The 22,101-nt window shown below is 41.8% G+C and overlaps 1 protein-coding gene across 1 annotated transcript in view; it reads left to right on the top strand.

Annotated features, from left to right (window-relative positions):
* The first annotated feature begins 3,015 nt into the window (after window positions 1–3,015).
* Window positions 3,016–22,101, top strand: part of sorbs1 (sorbin and SH3 domain containing 1) — a 44,194-nt gene continuing 25,108 nt past the window's right edge. The window contains exons 1-13 of the mRNA XM_080448624.1: window positions 3,016–3,048; window positions 4,247–4,333; window positions 4,920–5,036; window positions 5,875–5,981; window positions 6,726–6,867; window positions 7,232–7,261; window positions 8,991–9,145; window positions 9,865–9,925; window positions 10,054–10,128; window positions 11,779–11,814; window positions 14,108–14,204; window positions 16,728–16,842; window positions 18,781–18,864. Coding sequence (XP_080304750.1) covers window positions 4,300–4,333; window positions 4,920–5,036; window positions 5,875–5,981; window positions 6,726–6,867; window positions 7,232–7,261; window positions 8,991–9,145; window positions 9,865–9,925; window positions 10,054–10,128; window positions 11,779–11,814; window positions 14,108–14,204; window positions 16,728–16,842; window positions 18,781–18,864 — 1,053 coding nt within the window. The 5' untranslated portion in view covers window positions 3,016–3,048; window positions 4,247–4,299. The remainder of the gene's footprint in view (window positions 3,049–4,246; window positions 4,334–4,919; window positions 5,037–5,874; window positions 5,982–6,725; window positions 6,868–7,231; window positions 7,262–8,990; window positions 9,146–9,864; window positions 9,926–10,053; window positions 10,129–11,778; window positions 11,815–14,107; window positions 14,205–16,727; window positions 16,843–18,780; window positions 18,865–22,101) is intronic.

Raw genomic sequence — 22,101 nt, 5'->3', positions numbered from 1 at the left:
CAGAGAATGTGAGTTTTGATATACCCTGTTTGGATCTTCTCCAGTTTAGCACAATAAGATATCTGTTTGGTTTTTGCTTCAGAGGCGAGGCACTGACCTCGCTTTGTTAAACTAAAGTGTAGCAGATTGCAAGGACGGAATGTGCAGTTGCAGTAGGTACATGTATTTAGGAAAGCAGTTCCAGTTGATAATGCCTTATCTTATCCTCATGTTTATCTTGGCCTGGCTACCCCCAGTGCTCCTGCACTGGTCTCATCTCCCCCTCTATCATTCTCTCCCATTCTCTCTCTCTCTCTCTCTCTCTCTCTCTCTCTCTCTCTCTCTCTCTCTCTCTCTCTCTCTCTCTCTCTCTCTCTCTCTCTCTCTCTCTCTCTCTCTCTCTCTCTCTCTCTCTCTCTCTCTCTCTCTCTCTCTCTGACGTTCTTTGTCCTGTTCTGTTCACAACTGTAGGCATCTCTTCCTAAAAAGGCCTGGGGTGATCTCTGTCTCTTGGGTGTTTATGCAACGTGGTGCATGCTGGTACTGTAGCTGTCAGGGGTTCATGATCTATAATATAATATCTTGTGTCACAAGAAGAGTAGATATCACCTCATTCTTCTTCTTCTTCGTTGTATCTTCGTATATACATTCTACTGTTTGTGTGTGTGTGTGTGTGTGTGTGTGTGTGTGTGTGTGTGTGTGTGTGTGTGTGTGTGTGCGTGCGCGTGTGCGTGTGCGTGTAAGAAGTAAGACGTATGGAATGTGACAGTTGAGATCACCCTGAGCACTCTTTAATAGCGTTTGGAAAGAGCAGATAGAAAATAGTTGAGAGGATTAGCAGTAGATGACGTTATGGATGTGTTGTCTCTCTGGGATGCAGGGGGTCAGGGATCCATGTCTGTTTTATTAGGAAATAAACATCCCTGGGTCCCGGCACCGCTTCTCTGTGACAGTACCGCTCCAGTAATGGAAGATCTTTCAAAGGTCTGTTTGCACCCACGGGGCTCGTCTGGAATCTCTCCATTTTTCCCTCCATCCATTTAGACCTATTTCAGGAGACGGAACATCCCCCCTGTCTCTGCCTGCTGCTGTGGAGCTGCATGCATGCATGGGGCTGTTTGTTGCCACCGTACAGGGCTGTATGTCTGCAGTGTCTGCTAGGCAAAGCCGCCATCTGTGTGCTGCTCTCATGTCTCTTGCGAAGGCATAAGCATGTATTTTGCACATAATTATTTGGGAATGTGCATTAAAAAAGAGCAGTAAATAAGTACCTTGTGGTTCTTTATTTTACAGATGAAAACCAGCCAACTACAAAGATGTTAATACCTACAGTATGCAACTTGTAGCTGTCCTTTACCATAGTGCGTGCATGAGTGCGTGTGCGTGTGTGTGTGTGTGCGTGTGCGTTTGTGTGTGTGTGTGGGGGTGAGAGAGAGCAAGTGTGTGTGTGTGTGTGTGTGTGTGTGTGTGTGTGTGTGTGTGTGTGTGTGTGTGTGTGTGTGTGTGTGTGTGTGTGTGTGTGTGTGTGTGTGTGTGTGTGTGTGTGTGTGTGTGTGTGTGTGTGTGTGCGTGCGCAGGTGCGCTTGCACGCACATGGGCGCATGTGTTTGTGTGGGTGAGTGTGTACAGAACATGTGTTTGTACTTGCATGCATGAGTGAGCGTCTGAGTGTCTTTGTGTGTATTTGTGTCTTAACTCAATAAGCATATAAATGGGGATGTCTCCTAAATCAGACCTCCTGGCTGTGTACAATGGGAGGCTTCGCAGGATGTTGGGAAGTGTTTCTCTGTTACTTCCCTGGTGGCCTTGGTGTTGTTCCTGCGTGCTCCACTGATGCAGCTCCAATTAACATAATGCCTGCTCCCTCTCTCTCTCTCTCTCTCTCTCTCTCTCTCTCTCTCTCTCTCTCTCTCTCTCTCTCTCCCTCCTCCCTGCTTGTAGTTAAAGAGGAACACCACTCAATTTCAAATTTATAAGTTGTTGTCCCTCTTTTGTGTGTTGGATCAGCGATTTTCTGTGGGGCCCATAGCAACTTAAATTATACGTTCCATCAGTCCAAGCCGGAACACAATCGATTGATTGATTATTAAACTAAACAGGCTCTGAAAATACACAAGGCTCATGGGTGGGCCGTGAACATTTGAACAAGATTTTCAAGTGGGCTCTGATCCAGAAAAGGTTTAGAACCACTGTGTTTAACACATTTACAATACATTGTTTATGAGGCAGCTTTTAAAAGCTTTCTCTCAGATGAAAAATGCAGACCATTACTGAATGGTGTGACATCCAGCCACATCACCTGGATGTGTTCTGAATAGGACATTTTAGTTGATGATTAATTGTCGCACATAATTTTTTTTTGTGCAAATACTTTTTGGCATTGAACATTAGAACATATAATTCAAAACATATAACTTATTTAGGCTTTTTAGCTCATTTTCAATAGATGCATTTATACAGATGATTGGAACGATAATGCAAATCTAATTTTGATGATCATAATTAATTGCTATCTGGTGATAATGCAATGATTGTGACAGCCCTGGTTCTGAACTAGATGTGTAACTAATGATGACACGTTCACGGCCTCGCTGTCTGGCTTCACTAGATCTCATTTCAGCCTGTAACACAACCATAGGTGTGCCTCTACATTTTCATTAGCTGTAGTATGGGCTCCCCGATTGCAGCTATTTTACGCATCACTAACAGCAGCACTAGAGTCAATGAAAGCATGTCAGAGGCTAGCATATAGCGGCCTACACACCAAACTTTGTGTTGTCCTGACTACTACAGGCTATACGTCGGGAGATCAGTCGGATGAAAGGTGTGGAAAAGGCGCCCACTCAAGAATTTCATCAGAATATACTTTCTATGCAGTTTTCACAATCGCTGATTTTAAAATAACCCTGTAGAAAACTACAGCTAGAGTGTTATACTGCACAAACTACCTACAGCCCAAACACTTTTTATTCATATTTGAAACATTATGGGAATTTGCTGAGAATTGTTTTGTCTTGTTATAACAGGGCTCTCCAGAAGAGGGCAGTGTAAGGCCGGGTCGAGCATCAAGTAAGTAATCTCTCTGCAACTATCTCTGTGTGAGTAATCCAGTAAATTGTCTCTCTGTACAGTAAGTACTGTAGTAATCTCACACTACTGCATTATCTGGGTTTATATAGTGAGCCTGTTCCATGAAGATATTGTGAATTAATAATGAGTATTAATATGGTAATAAAATATGAATGGTAAAACAGTATCAATTAAGGCAGGCTAATTGTGGTTTGAACTCATCATTTGTTTGGCTGCTAGTCAATTTAAAATGCATCTATTGTCAATCTGCCGTCCACTAACTCAGTGGTTCTCAAAGTGGGGTTCCAGGGGGTCCCCAGCAAAACGATTTAATATCACCTCAAAATTAACCGCTTAACAGCTTTAACCCTATTTTATGAAAACAGCCGATATACAAGCTCACGATGTGTCGCGATGCGATACGTAGTGAGATTGTTGATAGGCTATTTTATAAAGATTTTGTCAAATCTTGCACATTTTGGGGGAAATTTCTTTTTTAACAACACATATCTTCTCTTATGGGGTCCCTCCCTGGTACCAAATCCTGCGTATCAATTTCCTTGACATGAAAATATTTGAGAACCACTGCAACCTCTAGGTGTAGTGTATAGGATAATTCCTTTTTAACAGGACGTTCATGAAAGTCCTTGCGGGCTTGTTGCCAATGAGGGCCTGTGAGCAATTAGGGGTTAAGAGTCTTGCTCAGGGACAAATTTCATTTCATCGACACATATGCTGGCGTGGCCTGGAATCGTACCTGGGGCAACCAGGGCCTCTGGCTCCCTAGGCGGGCTCACTAACCACTAAGCTATGGCCGCCCCTGTGGACTGTACTTGCTTTGATATGGGTGGGTGATCAATAAACAGTCAAGTCACATTCAGGCACACAGCGTTCCTGTTGATATGGACGTGGATGGATTGTTCTATTGTGACTCACTGGGAACAGAAACAGAGCACTCCACTTTATATTATCAATGGTACAGACTGTCAGTATCAACTCCTCCCTCCCTGTCATTTATCTTTCTTCCCCCCGTCAAAGAAACAAAATGTACCAGGAAAGAAACTTTTGTTTTAGCTTTTATTTCTTAAAGGATTGCTGTGACATGATATTGTATGTTGCACTTGAGAGAGACTATAAGTCTCTGAAAGTATGCCTTTTAGACTTACTTTTACAAGATCTGTTTTATGTCTTGTCATAGTCTCACCTGGCCCACGCTCGTTTAGCACTGTCAAGATCACGCCTCTGAGAACCATGAAAGGCTCCCCTGACCTGATTCCTGCTGCAGGTGAGCTGTCACACACACACACACACACACACACACACACACACACACACACACACACACACACACACTGTACACATACTGTACACATACACACACGTGAGCGCACGCCTCTGCCTCATCTATCTTTCAACACCCACACGGTGGGACACCTTATACACACCCAGGGAAGCTTAGAAGGATGCTTTAAAACTCATTATGTTAACCTGCAAGTCACTTAAACAAGCTGTGACGAGAACAACGTGCAACAAGCTATGTATACATGCTACAGCTGTTCTATTCTTGACTCTAATAGTGTTAATCTGCCTATTAGTGTTAGTCATGTCCCAGCAGCGGAGCAATTAACGCTACAGAGCAGCGGAGTATCAATTTGGTGCCCTGGATTTGATGTTGAACTTCTATTTTAATCTTTTGGGGCACGAGGTAGCAATAGCTTTTGGTTTCCCACGAGTGCTGATGCAATGAGACTGTATATCTCCTGCTGAAAGTGGGACTGCTGTGCCAGCCTTTCCACGAATCAGGGAGTGAGGAAACGATGATCATCTCCCATGTTCTCATGTGTTTCTTTTGTGTCCTATGCGCTGGTTAGTGTTGGATTCCAGCAGAGTGTGCAAAGGGAAAGGCGTCGTGACCCTAAGAGCCACCCTCGTCCACATAGACGATGAGGACAGCATCAGTGAAGACTCCAGCAGCGTCACAGCGCCAAGTAAGTTGGAGAGAATGCCATAACACTTCAGTAATACTGTCGTAATCCATGTAATGCAAGAATATTTATAGCGCAATGACATTTGCAATGCTTTGTGAAAAGGGACAAGCAACTGTGGAATGTGAGCGGAAGATGATAATGTTGCTGTATTCTAGTGGGTGTTTATGCATGCTCGTCCAACCTGAGATTCCTCGGATACCTTTTCGAGCTCAACTGGAATTCATGGCCATATGTCAGGATGTCAGGATGAGTTATATAACCTGTCACGTTCCGAAGTGTGTTTGTTTTTGGTTGCCTGGCACACCAATGATGCCGTGATTGCTCATATTTTCATGAGTTTGTCAAAGAAGCTCTTTGTTGAGCCCTTCCTACACTGGACTTTCGGGACGGGTGGGGAGCCTTGACTGTGGGCTTGTTTGTTGCATGAGGGCATTGGAAATGGACTGGAGACAGGCCAAGGCTTTCGGGGGAGACTCTTTAATTGTTGTAGAGCCTGAATATAAAGGCCATTGGAACAAACAGCCTTCACAGCCCAGTGAATAGACGCCTTGTTCTGATGACAAAGTTCACGTATTGTGGGAGAATCGCTTTTTCTTCCCTCCCCATGGATATCAGCATCTCTGTCGATGAAAGCTACCAGGAGAAGCATTCACGCCCTGCGGGATACAGAAGAGATGTATTTAATTACCAATTAATTTGTTTCCCTTTTCTGGTTTCACGTTACGGGGTTCAGTGCCAAGTGAAATGGAATGCTGCACGTTCTGGTATCATTTCCATTATCTTGTTAGTCCCGCCCGCTGTGGGCTGCTAAACTGAAAGAATTCTGGACTGTTTTCAGGTGGCTGGACGAGCCAGATTAATGGAGACAGCTCTAAGGCGGCATTGGCTGAAGGAGGCAGAAACATCACAGCTGATTTACCTACCGTAAACAACACTCAGTGCCAGGTGCGTTCACTTCCACCCCATTGAACACGAGCCTGTGTTTGATCCCTTCCAATCTTCTAGAGTCTAGAGTGCAAGGTGATATTTTCATCCACTGAGATGTTTATTAGATTTCAGTGATGTTCATTCAGGCCCGGCGCCAGGATGAAATGACTGAGGGGGCAGTTGAAAATTGTGGGGGGGCACACCAGCGCGCAAAATTTTGCGGTTAATTGCGCGGATTGTGGCCGTTTTTGGGCATTTTTTTTGTTACTTTATTTCGGGTTTAGGGTTAGGGTTAGGGTTAGGTTAGGCTTATGTTATTTAATTCTTATTTTTGCCTGATTTTACCGATTTTGTTTTATCAAAAAAATAATTATAAAAAAATTAAATTAAAAAAATGTTTCCCCCCAAAATAAACTGAGGGGGCACAATTTGAAACTGAGGGGGCCATTTGAGGATATACGTCCATGTAGCTTACAAGTGTCAATCAAATACAATGATTGTTTCTACAGATATTGTCACGCTGCGAAAATAGCTGATCTACAAGCTCACAATGTGTCTATTTTTGCTATTTTAGAAAAGTTTAGAAAATCGATGAAAAAACAATTTTGCTTAGCAACGTCAGGTTGAAAACATGGCAAAAAGAAGGTTGATTGAAATAATGTCAGCAGAACAGAAACCGTGATGCCATTTTGTTATTGTGCGATATATTTTATTCAGTTATACGTATATATATTCAGTTATATTTTATTTTGTCACGCTTAGGCAAGCTCACCTGAGGGCTCAAAGGAAAATCAGGTGCCGGCTTCTACTGACATTCAGAACCACATCGCATCACCCTCCAGCTCCGGGTATCCCTCCACCACCACAGTCAACCCCACCATAGTCCTGCTGCAACACAACAGAGGTAAGGGTACTCACATTGCATGTCGGAAGTAGAAAAACATTTCCGATTTGACTGTATAGTTTGTTGTCTGGGGATTTGGAACTTAATTGACCTCAGTGTTAATTTATCCATTAGTAACTGGAATGGAACCAAATGGATCCGTAACACTGAGGACTTGTATAGCATTGCTGTATCAGCTGAGCTGCATGGTCATTTAAATTGTGATATGATAAACTGTGAACCATTGTGATGCTGCATTAGCACATGTGGTATTTTGCTCTATGACCAACCGACTTCCACGTGACATTTTTTAGCTGTGTGTCCCTCAGTCTCATGTATCTGTCCTGTCTTTGTCCTTGTTCGCTGTGTCCTTTTCTCACCGCAGAGCAACAAAAGAGTCTTTCTCATTTGGAAGGTATGCATTAAGGTTACGGTGTATTCTCACAGATATTTGTGACTTGTCTTTTTATTCCAAGATGAGGCCAACTGCCGCCAGTTTCATTATGTGGCAAACTTTTCTTCTTTTTTTCCTTAATTTTTTCCTTCTTTTTTACATCTGTCACATCAACCCGCTGCTGCTGCCTTAACAATTGATGCGCTCAGGTGGTGCAGGGGAAAAAGTTCCTGCCCACCACCACGGAGGTTAGGGGTTTGAATCCTCTGCGATGCCTCCGGCTTGGCTGGGCGCTCAGAGTGGGAAGCCAGGTGGGGAGGGGGGTGAGCTCTGTTGCTGCACTAGCGACACCTGCAGGTTGCTCAGGGCACCCAATCAATCCGTGAACGCATCTGTGTCATTTTAAGATTTCTTTGGCTATTCAAAAATAGCAGATATACAAGCTCATAGCGCGGCACTCGGTGCCACGCTATGAGCTTGTAGATCTGCTATTTTTGAAAAATCTTGAAAATGTGTCCAAATCTTTGAATATTTTTAAAGCGAACTTTTGTAACTCAAATCTTTGCTTCATGGGGGTCCCTGGAACAAAACATTTTGAGATAGGGGTCCGCAGCCAAATACATATCTAAAAATGTTTTCTAAATCCTAAATATGTTGTATATCAGTGGTGCTCCAACTTTTCCATGTCAAGGACAACCCAAAATGAGATGTATTTGGCCGCGGACTCCCATCTCAAAATATGTTGTTCCAGTGACCCCCCCCCCCAGAAGCACAGATTGGAGTTAAATATGTGTGTTTAAAACCTATATTACATATATTCAAAGATTTGCACAAATTGTCCACGATTTTTCTAAAAATAGCAGATCTACAAGCTCATAGCGCAGCACTCTGTGCGCCCCTCCCAGTGAAACTCCTCACTATCAGGTGAAAAGAACGGCTGTGTATCGGAGGAGACACGTCCTCGCCCACACCCTCCCAAATGACCAAACTGCAGGTGTTAGCAGTGATACACACAAGTGTTTGGGGAACAATTTGGGAATTGGCCTAACGCCTAAATTGGGGGAAAAAAGATAAGAAAACGATTAAAAACTAAATTGAGGCAAACATAAGGTGATGTTAGATTTCTTTGTGTAACCATGATAAAGATTATGGAATGATTCATTTCAAAAGTGTCATATTACTGTATATGGAAATACCATAAAGCATGCCTAACACAAATTGTGCCTAACTTAATAATAGAATGTCAGCCAATACATATTAAATGTGATTTATAAATGTCCTGACACCTACTGGACTTGCGTCAAATAGGTTTTACTTTTTAATTATTTTATCCCACTGGAAGTGCCAGATGGCTGGTCTGTACTTCAATCACTCTGATGCTCTTAACCTGCTCTGTCTGGCTCTCCATTTTGAGTAGAATAAATATTTAAATTCCATTTGACAAAGGTCTGATAACCACTAACTGCTCTGATAAGACATTATATATAATTTTTCTTTATGTTCTGAACTAATTTGCCTACTATTTATCATATGCTGACACACCGTCATTATTTGTGCAATTTGTTAAGTGTGGACCCTTCTTTCCTCTTGATTCATTTTGTTAAGCACAATACTTACATCTTGCCTTGATGCCAGATCCCTCTCAAAACTGTCATAAAAAAATACATCAGGGTTTTTTTCCTTATGCTTTTTGTTCGTCCCGTCATCATTGGCACAGCTTTGAGGTCGGTTGGTTTGTTTTGCTTTTCAGACCCAACCCCAGAACGGGACAAAACCCCTGAACCAGACAGAGGGTCCCCTGCAGCCCTCAGCCCTGTCCCAGACATGGATGGAAAGAGGATGCGTCTGTCATTCCACCCCTCCCCTGTCCTGGCTCCTCTCAACCAACCCAACGTGCCTGTGCGGGTGAGCCACTCATTTACAGTACAATAATAATTATTATCATAATTGAGTCGGCTACTCTTAGTTGTCACTGTACATTTGCGCAAACATGAACTTTGTCCTCTGCATTTACAACATGAATAATACAGTTCCCGGGGAGCAGTTAGGGGTTAAGTGTCTGGTTCAAGGTCACAATCAAGGTCAAGATCAAGAACGAATGTGTGGATTTTCATGAACTTTTTTGGGAAAGATCAGTAGACTGCCCCAACGACATGCTCTGAAAAGGTCAAAGGTCGAGGTCACAATTTGTTACATTAATTACTGTTGTTATAGTCTTATGATTCTTTGACCTCAGAGGAGGTGTCCAAATGTAGTAGAAGACATGGCTTGGTTCTTTGTAAGTTACTGAACATATAAAGCTTCATAATGGAGCCGACACTAATGCTAAATGAATCATAGTTGTGATTGTGATGTTGTCTTTTCTTTGGTGAGTGTATCGTTGACTTACTTGATTTGAGGATGAATTTGGAAATATTTCAGATTTTTCCATGTCACTCTTACATAGTGCTGGTTAAAGTTTGATATTATTATAATGAAAATGATGAGAGTCAAACTATGCAATCCTATTTCATTCTGCATTACTCAGATTATAGGGCTGTCTAAAAATCACATGGAAAATACTTCCCAGAAATACTTGCTATGCCTATGACACAAGATTACTTACTTGCATATCTCACTTGCAGAACACGGAGAAGTCCAAAGACTGGTATAAGAGTATGTTCAAACAGATACACAGAATACCTGGTAAGGACCGTTTATCATCTCTTGTTATCTTTGTGTGTTTGATAAGATGTTATCTCTGTATCACCCTCCCAGTGAGTGTTTGTCATTTTCCTCCCCACTATGTTCTGTCTCTCCATCACCATGTTCAGAACCTATTGAGGAAAATCCATACCGTCCCACCTACATTTTCCCAGAGAACTATGACTCTATGATGAAGTCAAAAGGTACCCAATGGCAGTAAGCGTTCCGCTCCATTGGCTTTACTAATCTCCTAGTCATATCCTGGGGTCTTTCAAATACTTCAGCTGTCCTCAATCTTCGTCTTGCCTGGTCACCAGCCAAGAACAAAATCTACAGTAATATACCCCAATCTGGCACCACATGGAAACAGTCAGAACAAAATATTATAAGTATTTGAAAGTATTTCAAATGCTTTAATACCCAGGTCCAATCCATCCAATAGCTCAGCATTTCCCATGTAGCTGACATTTACTACAAGAGTCATGCAGATTTCTTGAAATAATTAAAAGAGACTCTGAGAGAAACACTGAGGATTGCCAGTCTGAATTAAAACTACAATCCGGGGGTTAATTCAATATATGAACTCAGTGGTTGGAGTTGGCCTTCCTACTCTTCTATTGAGACATTTCGAGACGTTTTTGAGAATGTCAATAAAGTTACATGAAGCAGACAGCGCACCGCATTTGACACTACATGCGCCCGTATGTTTACTGTAATTTGGACATTGTAGCATTTACCTCTCTCCATCGGGAGAGTGACACAGCAGACATAAGATTTACGGATTGTAGCTTTACAATAATATGGCATAATTGGCAGTAATAACATCACTATCTTGATTTAACCATAGTTAAACTCAATTACTGTTTTTTTGCTTGCTTGCAGTTTAAAGATAGCTAAGAACCGAATTGTCAGAGTTGCCTTCATATCCTTCTGAGAGCATACTGATCTTCAGAAGAATGACAACTTTTGGTTCTTAACCAGTTCAAGAAATCTATATGAAAACCTCCCGTCTCTTCATTTACATTTATTATAACATAACATTTTGTTCATTGACTTTTCCTTTTGTTGCTCATCATCATTGTCAGACTCTGTAGAACTGAGCTGATCTATTAGATAGATAGTGGCTTATAGTGGAGTGTTCATGTAAACAGCATAATCATCGGAGCATGACTAGTCTACTCATTTGCCTTGTACTCAACAATGAGCTCTTAGTTGTAGTGTTGTATTTTAGTCACTAGGTGCTGCTGGAGTCCTATTGACTACAGCCTGACAAAGAGGACTTTATTTATTTGTACCAAGCATGGTGCACATGGTTCCTGGTGTTCATGTTTGGTTACTTTATATACTCATCCTCATCCACAGCTGACAACTGACTCATTGTGCAGTTGAGCGCTATCCCTATGATTCGTTTATCCTGTTTGTTTCCAGAAAAGATGCTGTGTTTTCATTCTAAATGTGGAGACTTTTTTTTTTCTTTATTGACCATTATTTATTCATAACATGGATGCAAATCGATGTCAGGGGATCTGTTTTTAGCTCAGTAATGCATCCTCCAAAGTACATTGACCTGACACTCTCAGACATACACTTTGATTAGGTACTGTAGGTGAAAGTGTAATGATTAGACTAATGGAAAGTCTGAGACCGCAACAACCACATTGAAAAACTTTTTTTCCCCCCAATGCTTCTCAAAATAATGTTATTATTTGATACAATATTTGGACTCACTATGAGTAATTTCCAAGTTACGATGTTATCCTGGAACACATTTGTGCATCAAGGCTTAAATTTGTCAGTAACTTAAATTAGAGGGATATTGAATGGATTTAGATTCTCTTGTGTTCCTCTTTCAGACGATGGCCCCACTCCCTTCGGGTACTTGGAAGACGGTAAGTTACATTTCAAGGTTCAAGGAGTTTTATTGTCATTTCATACAGGTACAGAATGAAATTTGTTACCCAGGTCCTGGTCATGGCAGAATAAATGACACCTAAATGACTGAAGGTTCCTTCCTTTTCTTTATGTAAAGTGTACTTAGAAAAGCGCTATATAAATCTGAGCTATTATTATTATGATTATTATTACATAAAACTTGCTAGTCGGCATCCCTGTTGCATACACAATTTCATGTTGAACCCAATTTAAAGATCACTTCTAAAGAAAGAAATAATGCATTTACTGAAAATATTTTACAATTCCAGCGGTCACGCTTCATGTCTTCAGTGGAATTTCCTTTACAGCACGTTAAAGTAGTAGCTGAGCTAAGCACAAATCTGTTGACATAAATTATGAGGCTACAGTGCAAGGGTTTTCTTAATATACTTTTTTAGTATATTCATTAGTCTCAAGGGGTTAGTGATAGTTTTTTTATTCTGTGAAAACACCTCTCGAACAATAGGTTAGAAATGTCAGATCTTCATACATTTCGATACACTAGTCTGGACACTTACAATAATAGACTAAAAAAGGGTTACGGTTATTATAATTGGTTGATTTTTCTTGGTCCAGTATTGATATTGTTCTGACTGTTGAGACATTATATATATTCCAATGGGATTTCCAATATGTATAGAATGTCTGTTTTGGATCTCACATTTTCACCCCAAGTCAATTATCGACACTTTGTTTCCCCCTCCCTTTCTCCCCCTCACACACACACACAGACAGACAGACAGACAGACAGACAGACAGACAGACAGACAGACAGACAGACAGACAGACAGACAGACAGACAGACAGTCAGTCAGTCAGTCAGTCAGTCAGTCAGTCAGTCAGTCAGTCAGTCAGTCACTCACTCACTCACTCACTCACTCACTCACTCACTCACTCACTCACTGTACACAGGGAGAGGATAAATCCCAAAGCCAGCTGCTTGTTTACAAACATCTTTGGTCTTTGGTGTTTGACATGTGGGTGCAGGTGTATTTTTATTCACATACAGTATCTGGTGTGTTGCAGTTGGCTACTGTCAGTCTTGCTGGCAGGCAGCCACAGGGGTGGAGGTGCTGTAAATGAGATATGGCTCATTCTGTAAAAGGATTCAGTGCTCAGGAGGTGATTGAACTGGTAACATCAGTTGACACTGAGAAGACATTTTTATTGAGCCTCCAGAGTCCAGATTGTGAGAGTGGCGACAGTAGAGATGAGGAGATGGGTGGTAGTCTGGACAACTTGTCGGTTTATTGCTCTTGGCTCTTGAGTGTGTTTGTTAATAACCACATGAACCCTATAGCTTCCCTGTTCTAGGGGGTAACATTCTGCAAAAATAACAGATCCACAAACTCACAATGCGTCGGGACTCCGGTTAACAAAGCATTATAGGGTTTAATTAAGCCTGATTTATATTTTGTTGTATGGCAGTCGCGTGCAGAAAATAGCTGATCTACAGTCTCGCAAAATGGCCCGATAAAACACATTATGAGCTTCTGCCGTTTCCGGTGCATGACTCTGTTGTATGATGCTGTATAAATTAAGCTTTAGTGGATTAGGCATATCAAAAAGGAATAGGGGTCTATAGGTTTCTCTGAATGCATCCATGCCCATAAACCTCTTAGAAATACAGTATATGTAAACTCACGTTTATGGAGCTACATTTCTCATAATTCCTCCCTAAAATTCTCTGTATCTGGTCATTAGATGCATACTTTGTTTTGTAAATGTGATCATAAGAACCTGTATTCCCACTATTGTTTTAGTGAAAAGTGATAAAACGAGTAACCCCTTGAGACTAACTACGAGTTATATCAAATGCTTGGTACCACTGGATTCAGAAAATATTGAATTCAACTTAAATTCAATAATATGTGTTTTTATCTGGAGTAAATCTGATATTTTTTTATTTTATTTTTAAAAGAAAACGACTTTGTCTACCAATTAAGGCATGATAAATGTGCAAAATCAGGAATTAGTATTTGTCACATGTAGCCACGTCTTGACAGTTTCCACAGAATTCTTTTTGTGTTTCTAGTTCTAACAGAAAAACATATGGGGCTTTTTCCCAGCATCCTTGGGGAAAGAAAATAGCAGATCGACAGTCGATCGGCTATTTTCAGAACAGAACAGACACTACTAGTATAGAGCCCTGAGGGACTCCGGTCAACCATATGGGGTTTAAGTGGTTGAATACATTTCAGGTGATCCGTTAATACAGCTGAGCATCATTCTGTTTCTATTCTGTTTCAGTAAATGGGGTCCCACGTTCTCAAAGTGCTGCAGAGGTGGATCCAAGAGCTCGGTCGCTGCCCGTGCCAACGCGGACCTCCTCTCTCAAACCCAAGAGGTGGGTTTCCTTCATCTGCCATGCATCTGCAGCTTATGGGATCATTTACCTGCGGCTGTACTAAACAGGCCTGATTTCCCCATTTCTTGTCCCTGTTTTTCCAAAACTTAGTTTCTCTTCCACTCTACTTGACACACCAGATAGGATGAGACACCACGCACAGTAACCGTTTGTCTCTGGTGAAATGGAATATGAATATTTGTATGCTCTGATAGCAGATTCCAGTTTGGTATGCAATAGGCCATAGACCCCCATAAGTCCGAGGATGTATCAATGGAACAAAATGGACCTGTGGTTCCATTTGTACACTGTCGGAGTTACAGACCTGTAAGGGTCCATTTGGTTCCTAACTATCAATCATTTAGATGCATGGGTTTGGGGACCCCCTGCTGGAACTCCCTCAAGGACCCCCGGGGGTCCCAGCCCCCACTTTAAGAACTGTTATACACTACAGAGCAGAGCAAGATCCCCAGACCTGGTGTTTAGTGCGGTCTGCCTTAATCTCCAGCTCCCTACTAGCTCCCATGCTAGCTGTGACCTGGGGCTGGAGAACGACTGAAAATAGCAGATCTACAAGCTCGATCGCAACAGGTTGTGAGCTTCTTGATTTTCTATTTTAACTATTTTTGTACGCCACATCAAAGTGGGGTCACAGCCTTACTGTGACCCCACCCATGGTCCCCCCCTGCCCCCCACACACACACACACACACAGAAAGTCAGCGCTGACAAAGACAATCCACCCTCTAAAGCATGTGCAAGAATGAATGATGGAGTGATGAAGGGAGGACAGGTGACGGAGGATAAACTGTTGTTCAGTGGAGCTCTAGATGACATGACTAACTGACTGTCCTCTGAATGAACTGAATGGGCTTTCTTTGTCCATTTTGGAGAGAAAAAAAACAGTACGTAATGTACACCGTTTGAGGTTTAAAAGAAAACTGTGATGATTAGTTTGTTTAAGATGTAACTTTTATGTAAAGAGCTCACGAAACAAAATGATTTAGTAACCAGTAATTAACTGGAAGTTGCAGTTTGTCAATTCTTTGCCATTTTAGTAGTTGTATCTTTTACAGACATATCTGTATCTGTTTGTAGAAGGAAACTTGATGTTCCTTCTTGCTCTCTCATTCTTACACCAGAGGTAATTCTGTTGTATTAATTAATCAGTCTAGTCAAATGCTGTATAGATTAGCTAGGGCAGGGGTTCCCATACCTTCACATGCCAAGGACCCCTAATAGTTATAGCCTCAGGCCGCTGCCCCCCTGTTGCAGTATTGCTTAAACATTTTTTCTGTAATTTAATGAGTCAATTCAGTATTTCCCAACCAGACCAGGCAGTAGCACAGAATACTCTCAATTAAAACCATAATGGTACGGTCGGTCTACCATATAAAAGTTCAGTCTCCTGAGAAAGTACATTTTTTGCTTGCTTCGGGAACAACTGACCATATGAAACACATTGGCAGCGATTACTGTACGATATCATATATTAAAACATTTTGGTAACACTTTACTTAAAGGTTGGGTCTATAATGCATTATAATTGCATTTATATATGCTTATAAGGCATTATAACACTTGTTATAAATGTTTACAACCTTTTACATTTTACGTTTAAAACGTATAACAAGTGCTGGTCATAATGCATTATAAGCTCAGTGGAACAGCACATTATAACTACCATAACTTTGGCAGCTATAAAGTGTGTTTGTTATAAGTTGTTGTTTATGTTGCATAATTATAAACATTTATAACAAGTGTTATGAAGCATTATATAAGTGCATTATAATGCATTATAAATGTGATTATAATACATTATAGACCCGACCTTTAATTAAAGCGTTACCTGGCTGTTATGATATGCTGTTCCACTGAGTTTATAAGGCATTATGACCAGCACTTATAGATTATATTATTATAAGTTATAATACTTCATAAACCTTGTTATAAGTTGTTATGCATACAAATAAACATGTATAACAAGTGTTATAATGCCTTATAAGTGCATTAGAATGCATTAGAAATGTGCATTATAGACCCAACCTTAATATAAAGTCTTATCACATTTTTATAGAGCCTGATCTGACCGATATTGGATTTTTGAGTCTGATATCAATATTAAATAGTACAAATAAATGTATTAATTTAATGTAATTTTTTTGCAATGATCCCTCTATATTTATATTTTAAATACATGGTATCGTCCATTACATTTTGTTTGTCTTCTGAAGTCTGGCTATTAAGTATCATCTGAGGAAATTCTTTGCTCTGGTTTCGGTCACAGCAAACAATCTTGTTGAACTGATTCGATTAGTGCTTTGACAGGCCTGTGAAATGAATTTTGTGTTCCGTCATCATAAGTGAAGAAAACAGGGGGAGAAAATAGCAGATCCAAATGGATGAGCTCTCATCATGACTAGGACGTCATCTTTAGAATGGTTGCCATGGAGACCACTTGATAAGGATAGGCTCTCCTCCATCTCAACCCCCCCCCCTCTCTCTCCTCTCTCCCTCTTCATAGGAACGAGTGGGAGCCCCCAGATAAAAAGGTGGACACCAGGAAGTATCGTGCGGAACCCAAGAGCATCTTTGAATACGAGCCAGGAAAATCATCGGTGCTTAAGCTGGAGAGAACGGTACGCTAGCCAAGCCAAGCTGCTGTCTTCATTGCCTGTGTTCGCCTGGTGCGGTGTCTCTGACTGTGCATGTTGTGTAACTGCTCTCTCCCTACGTTTTATAAGCTGGCGGGCGCGTGGCGGCTTCACTAACACAGCTCTAAAGGGGGGACGTAGTAGTATATTATTTGCAGCCTGAGTTGCCATGTGTGCGACATTCCTAGAGGGTGTCTCGTTGCGGTGACAGATGATCCTTTCTGCCAGTGTGGGAGTATCACTTACAAGGATAGCCATTGTTCTTCCCATGTTCAACTTAAGGTTATTGGGCTGAATCGGCTTGGTGTGAGGGGGATCAGTGTACAGACACACACACACACACACACACACACACACACACACACACACACACACACACACACACACACACACACACACACACACACACACACACACACAAGATGGATACTGTGTTTTCTTGAGAGGAAGTGCAGTCGTGTCTACACACAGCTGATGTATGTTGTGCCGTCATTCTGTGTCCTTGAGGGTCTGTCTTTTGATAATGAGCTTTGTCACCTGCATAATTAGGCTTCCTTAGACACCTTCTTGCTTGGATACGTAGCACGGTCCCTGAATCTTCTCCCCAAAGGAGGTCTTGAACGTTGCAACATAAATGTTATCTTTTTTTTTTTCTCTTTTCACTATTTTCTTTTTTAAGAATCTTTCATTAATCGTAATCGAAGCAAAAGTTCACCAGTCGCGTGAAAGGTGTGAAAAAGGCTCCCACTCAAAACTACAGCTAGAGTGGTATACTGCACAATTGATTTGACATATTGATTTGAAGTTATATCGCCCAGCCCTACTGTTAGAGTGCAGCTGATAGCTGGTCAATTAAGCACTCATTCGTCCTGACAACCGTTCTCAAATGCAGGACACAATTTGTTTTGTAATTGCAGGCTCAGTCATTACGGGTCAGTACATTTGTTGCTGTAGCTGGCTGTGTTCTCTCTTGTTTTCATCTAGTGCTCTCCACCGTGATGCCAAACATATTTATATTCTATATTGAGTCCTTCCAAAAATATCTCACAATTTCATTGCATTAAATCACTATCAGATATCTGTCCTTGCATACAGTTTTATTGCCAACAGTATGTGTTTTGTCAGTGCAATAGATATGTACAACATGCACATATACAAATATGTGCACGTTGAAGGATGCACCACATTTTTGTTGAACTAGCTTGGTTAATATACCAGTCAGTCATAAAGACATCCCAAGACATCATTTTTTGATTAGAATTCTGGCTCATTTATTTATAATTTTTTTTTGGTCAAATAGTACAACAATGCAGGACACAAAATGACAGAAAAATAAGATTAACAGTACATACAGAAACACATGGGTGGGATCGATGACCATCAGAAAGCAGGGATAGTTAAGAGTCCATAAGTGAAGGATGCACCATAGCAGCCAGATATCCACTTTACTCAACTATTGTCAAGCAATGCCAGGAATGGCATCCACATTTTTTGGAACTTAGAATTCTGGATCATTTATGCTAGTTATTTTCAACCTTTTGATTTCCAAGGACCCCCAGTTTGACATGCATTATGCCACAGACTCCCAATCTTTACTGTAAAATCATCGTGTTAATTTAACTCTATGAGTGTACAAATGGATTCCGTATGGGTACATTTGTACACCCTCAGAGTTACAGAGCCGAAAGGGTCCATTTGGTTCAAAACTGTCAATAACTTAGCTGTGGACCCCCCGGAACCCCTCTCTCAAAGACCCCTGGGGTTCCCCGGAACAGGAGAGAACCAGTGTTTTACGACACTGGGGAATCATTGTGTTGGCTCCATCAGGAATGTTTCATAGCCTCATTATGTGTATATTCTGTGCTGTCTGAAATGTCTTCTCTCTGTCTTTCTCCTCTTTTCCTTGTTGCCATGCCCCCCTAGACTCAGGATGTAAGTCCAGAAGATATAGATTTAGAGAATGAGCCTTGGTATAGATTCTTTTCTGAGATGGAGTTTGGGAACGCGGTAAGTGGTCACACTGTCTTTTAAACGGACAGTGTTATTCTATTATGAAATATGCATGTGATAACATCCATGTTTTAAACAATGCCTAAAACAAACCGTGTCTGTCTGTAAAGACTACCTCCAAATTCTTCCAAACCCGGCACTTTATATTTCCAGTCCTTTTACGAAATAATGTTTTTAATGCTTAACCTTAACATAAAATCAGGCTTACATGAGGGCATGTAAGGAGGGCACAGTTTGTATCATCTGAGCACTAAATTTACTTTGACCTGTTGAGGTTAGGTCAATGAGACATAATGAGACATTGATCAATATACATCTAATTTCTTTTTTCATGTCCTTTGTTTTTTCTTGTTTCCATGCTTTACTAAGCAGTATTTTCGGAAGCCCATTCAACTACCATGCTGTTACTGCCATTGCTCGTCCTCAAGAAAGGGTCATTTGTGCACAGTAAATTCCTCACTGTTAATTCATCCATTTGTAACTCAAGGAGACCCATAAGGGTCCAATTGGTTACATTTTGTACACCCTCAGAGTCAAATGAACACTGAGGATTTTACTTTGTGATCTCCCTCAAACACCAGGTCTAAGTCTAGACTGTTTACTTTTACCTGAGGGGCCTCAGTGAGTTTGTTTGTGAATTGCATCATTCTCGGCACAGGCAGTGGAAACATATTCCGACTTAATACAATAGCCATAGCTTTTACCTAGTGTAAAGTAGATGATTTAGATTTACTGTGTGTTAATTCAGAGACACAATGACAGTGATATGGAGTGAGTGCCATATTGGAATATGATATAGGGATAAGTGATGTATCAAACAGCTGTTGTGACTGCACTAGGCAATAGGCCATCTTTGTATTGTCTTCCTTACAACAGGATCCTCAGGTCCCTGGCCAGGAATGCTAAGCCTCACAGCGTTGCTGTTCTTGCATACCATTAACTCAACACCCACGTGGAACACATTTAATTTTGTATTATTTGTATTTTTTTTAAACATTGATGCACACTCTGCCAATGAGGATACATGACATAACTGTAGGACAGAGGACTGGACAAGGTGATTGAAGCACGAGTCACTCTTCGCCTGATGATTCTGTGGGGTCCACTCAAGCATTAGACTCCACGATAATCCCAGACCCTTGAAATACACAGCTAGAATGGTGCGCTCAGTAGAGCACACATCTCTGCCAGGTGGCATCCCCTAACAATAATAGCGATGTATTTAGTTAAAACTCTCTACAGCCATGAAAGCGTTCCACAGCATCACCCAAAACGTGTTATTTTCCAATCATGTTTGTCCGGCAACTCTACATTTATGTGATTTCAAGACGGCTGTACTAGGCTATATTAGTTTTGGTGCAAGCTTTGCCGAGCATCAGGACTGAACTCTCTGTAAAGATTATGATGATTCTGGGGTTTGTGGTCGGGTTAATCTAACATTAAGATGTACCGGTGAACTTTCATGTCTGCGATTCCTTGATCTGGTACATCCCTTAAACAAGAGAAAGTGTAATTTGCTACATGCTTATCCCATAGCTTGGAAGGATGATTGCTCTGCGATTCTAAACTCCCAAAAAATAACATAATTGTCATTCAGCGATTTGGAAAATCTTTGAGAATTGAAGTCCATGGCCTGCTGTTAATGTGCACAAGAAATATGACAGCCTAGTAGTACACAAGATTTACTGCAGACAGACACACACATGCACATGCACACGCACGAGCACACACACACACACACACACACACACACACACACACACACACACACACACACACACACACACACACACACACACACACACACACACACACACACACACACACAAGGCCAAACGCATGATTTCCTGGCGGAGGTATTAAATGTTGTCCATCCGCCTGCCTGTCTGTCTATCTGGTATATTTACCAAGTGATTGAAGGGCGAGGGAATGAGGTTGTCATAGATGACTCGGTTGAAGTGCCCTGACAAATCCATGCCTCGGGCCTTAGCTGGCACCAGGCAAGTATGGCACTGGCTGCCCGCAGAGCAGATGTTCCCTGTCCGTGTTGTCTGTCAGTCACCTCCGGGCAGCTTTGCTCGGAACACCACACCCTGGATCATATGAGGCGGCACCCCTGCCTACGACATGAGATCATGTCCTAGCATCAGCTCAGGACGGGGGAGGGATCTCCTGTTCCCAGACGCCGCTGTGCTTGAGTCACAAGGGTGTCCATGGATAGACACGGTTGACTCCGACTCCAGCTACACTAGGTCACTGAATATGACGGGAAGGGTTAGAAGCACAAGAGGCTGCTAACCCTCTGTGGGTGTTATCACCGCCTGGATGGTTGCCGGGTGAGCTCGGTTTGACCACTGGCTCCTGTTTAATGTCAAAGCCACTTCTAAAACTACACCTGGTATGTGTAGTATTTGACCTCAGGCCCCGGCCAGACACCCTGGCTCATTGGTATTTGATTGACATATCTGTTCTTGAGTCAGAGTGGCTAGAGAGAGGTGTTCTGGCTGGAAGCCAGAATAGATTGGACTGCTCAGGGGGTACATGAAAAGCTGGCCCTTAAGGCCTCTGGTTAGATGGACCCTTGTTCTGATAAATGACCATCAGACTGCTGTAGAGGTCTAAGGATTAGTACTTCACATTATCGAAAGTTCTTCTGATTCCATGGAAATCTCTCTTTCCATATTTAGCTTAAGAAAAGTGCTAATAATGGCAGTGTGGCTCTGTGAGACCAGCCCATAAACAGAAGATAACAGAAAAGATCTCCCAGCAGCCAATATGTCAACATATTGGCTGAGTCAATCACGCAGTGAGTGATTGACTCAATCACTCCCCTCGATTGAGACAATAGGAACTTCAACTAAATGCCTGACATGTAACATGCCGGAGACTGACGTGATGCAATCTTAAACCTAGTGAAATACATTCTCAAGTGGTTAGTGCACAGCGACACCTGTGCACAGTCACAGCCCGCTCGAATAATGTTAGCAGGTTGGAAACCCACGGGGGGGGGGGGGGAGTTCAATCAGAGATATGTGGACATACATGGTTTGTTGGAGCTGGAATTCCATACATAACTCTGGTTTGGAAGAAGCGCTTTTACCCTCCTACGCCTGACTGAGTGACTCCATCTGGATCGCATATTCTGATGGGGGGGGGGGGGGGGGGTTGTTGCCACTCTGTCTCTGCTCAGACTCACATGGAGACCATCGAGTGTGAGACTCCACCCCCCCATCC

The sequence above is a fragment of the Gymnoscopelus braueri genome, assembly GCF_963280865.1.
Source record: "Gymnoscopelus braueri genome assembly, chromosome: 14".
Taxonomy (NCBI): domain Eukaryota; kingdom Metazoa; phylum Chordata; class Actinopteri; order Myctophiformes; family Myctophidae; genus Gymnoscopelus; species Gymnoscopelus braueri.
This window is presented reverse-complemented; position numbering and strand designations above follow the sequence as displayed.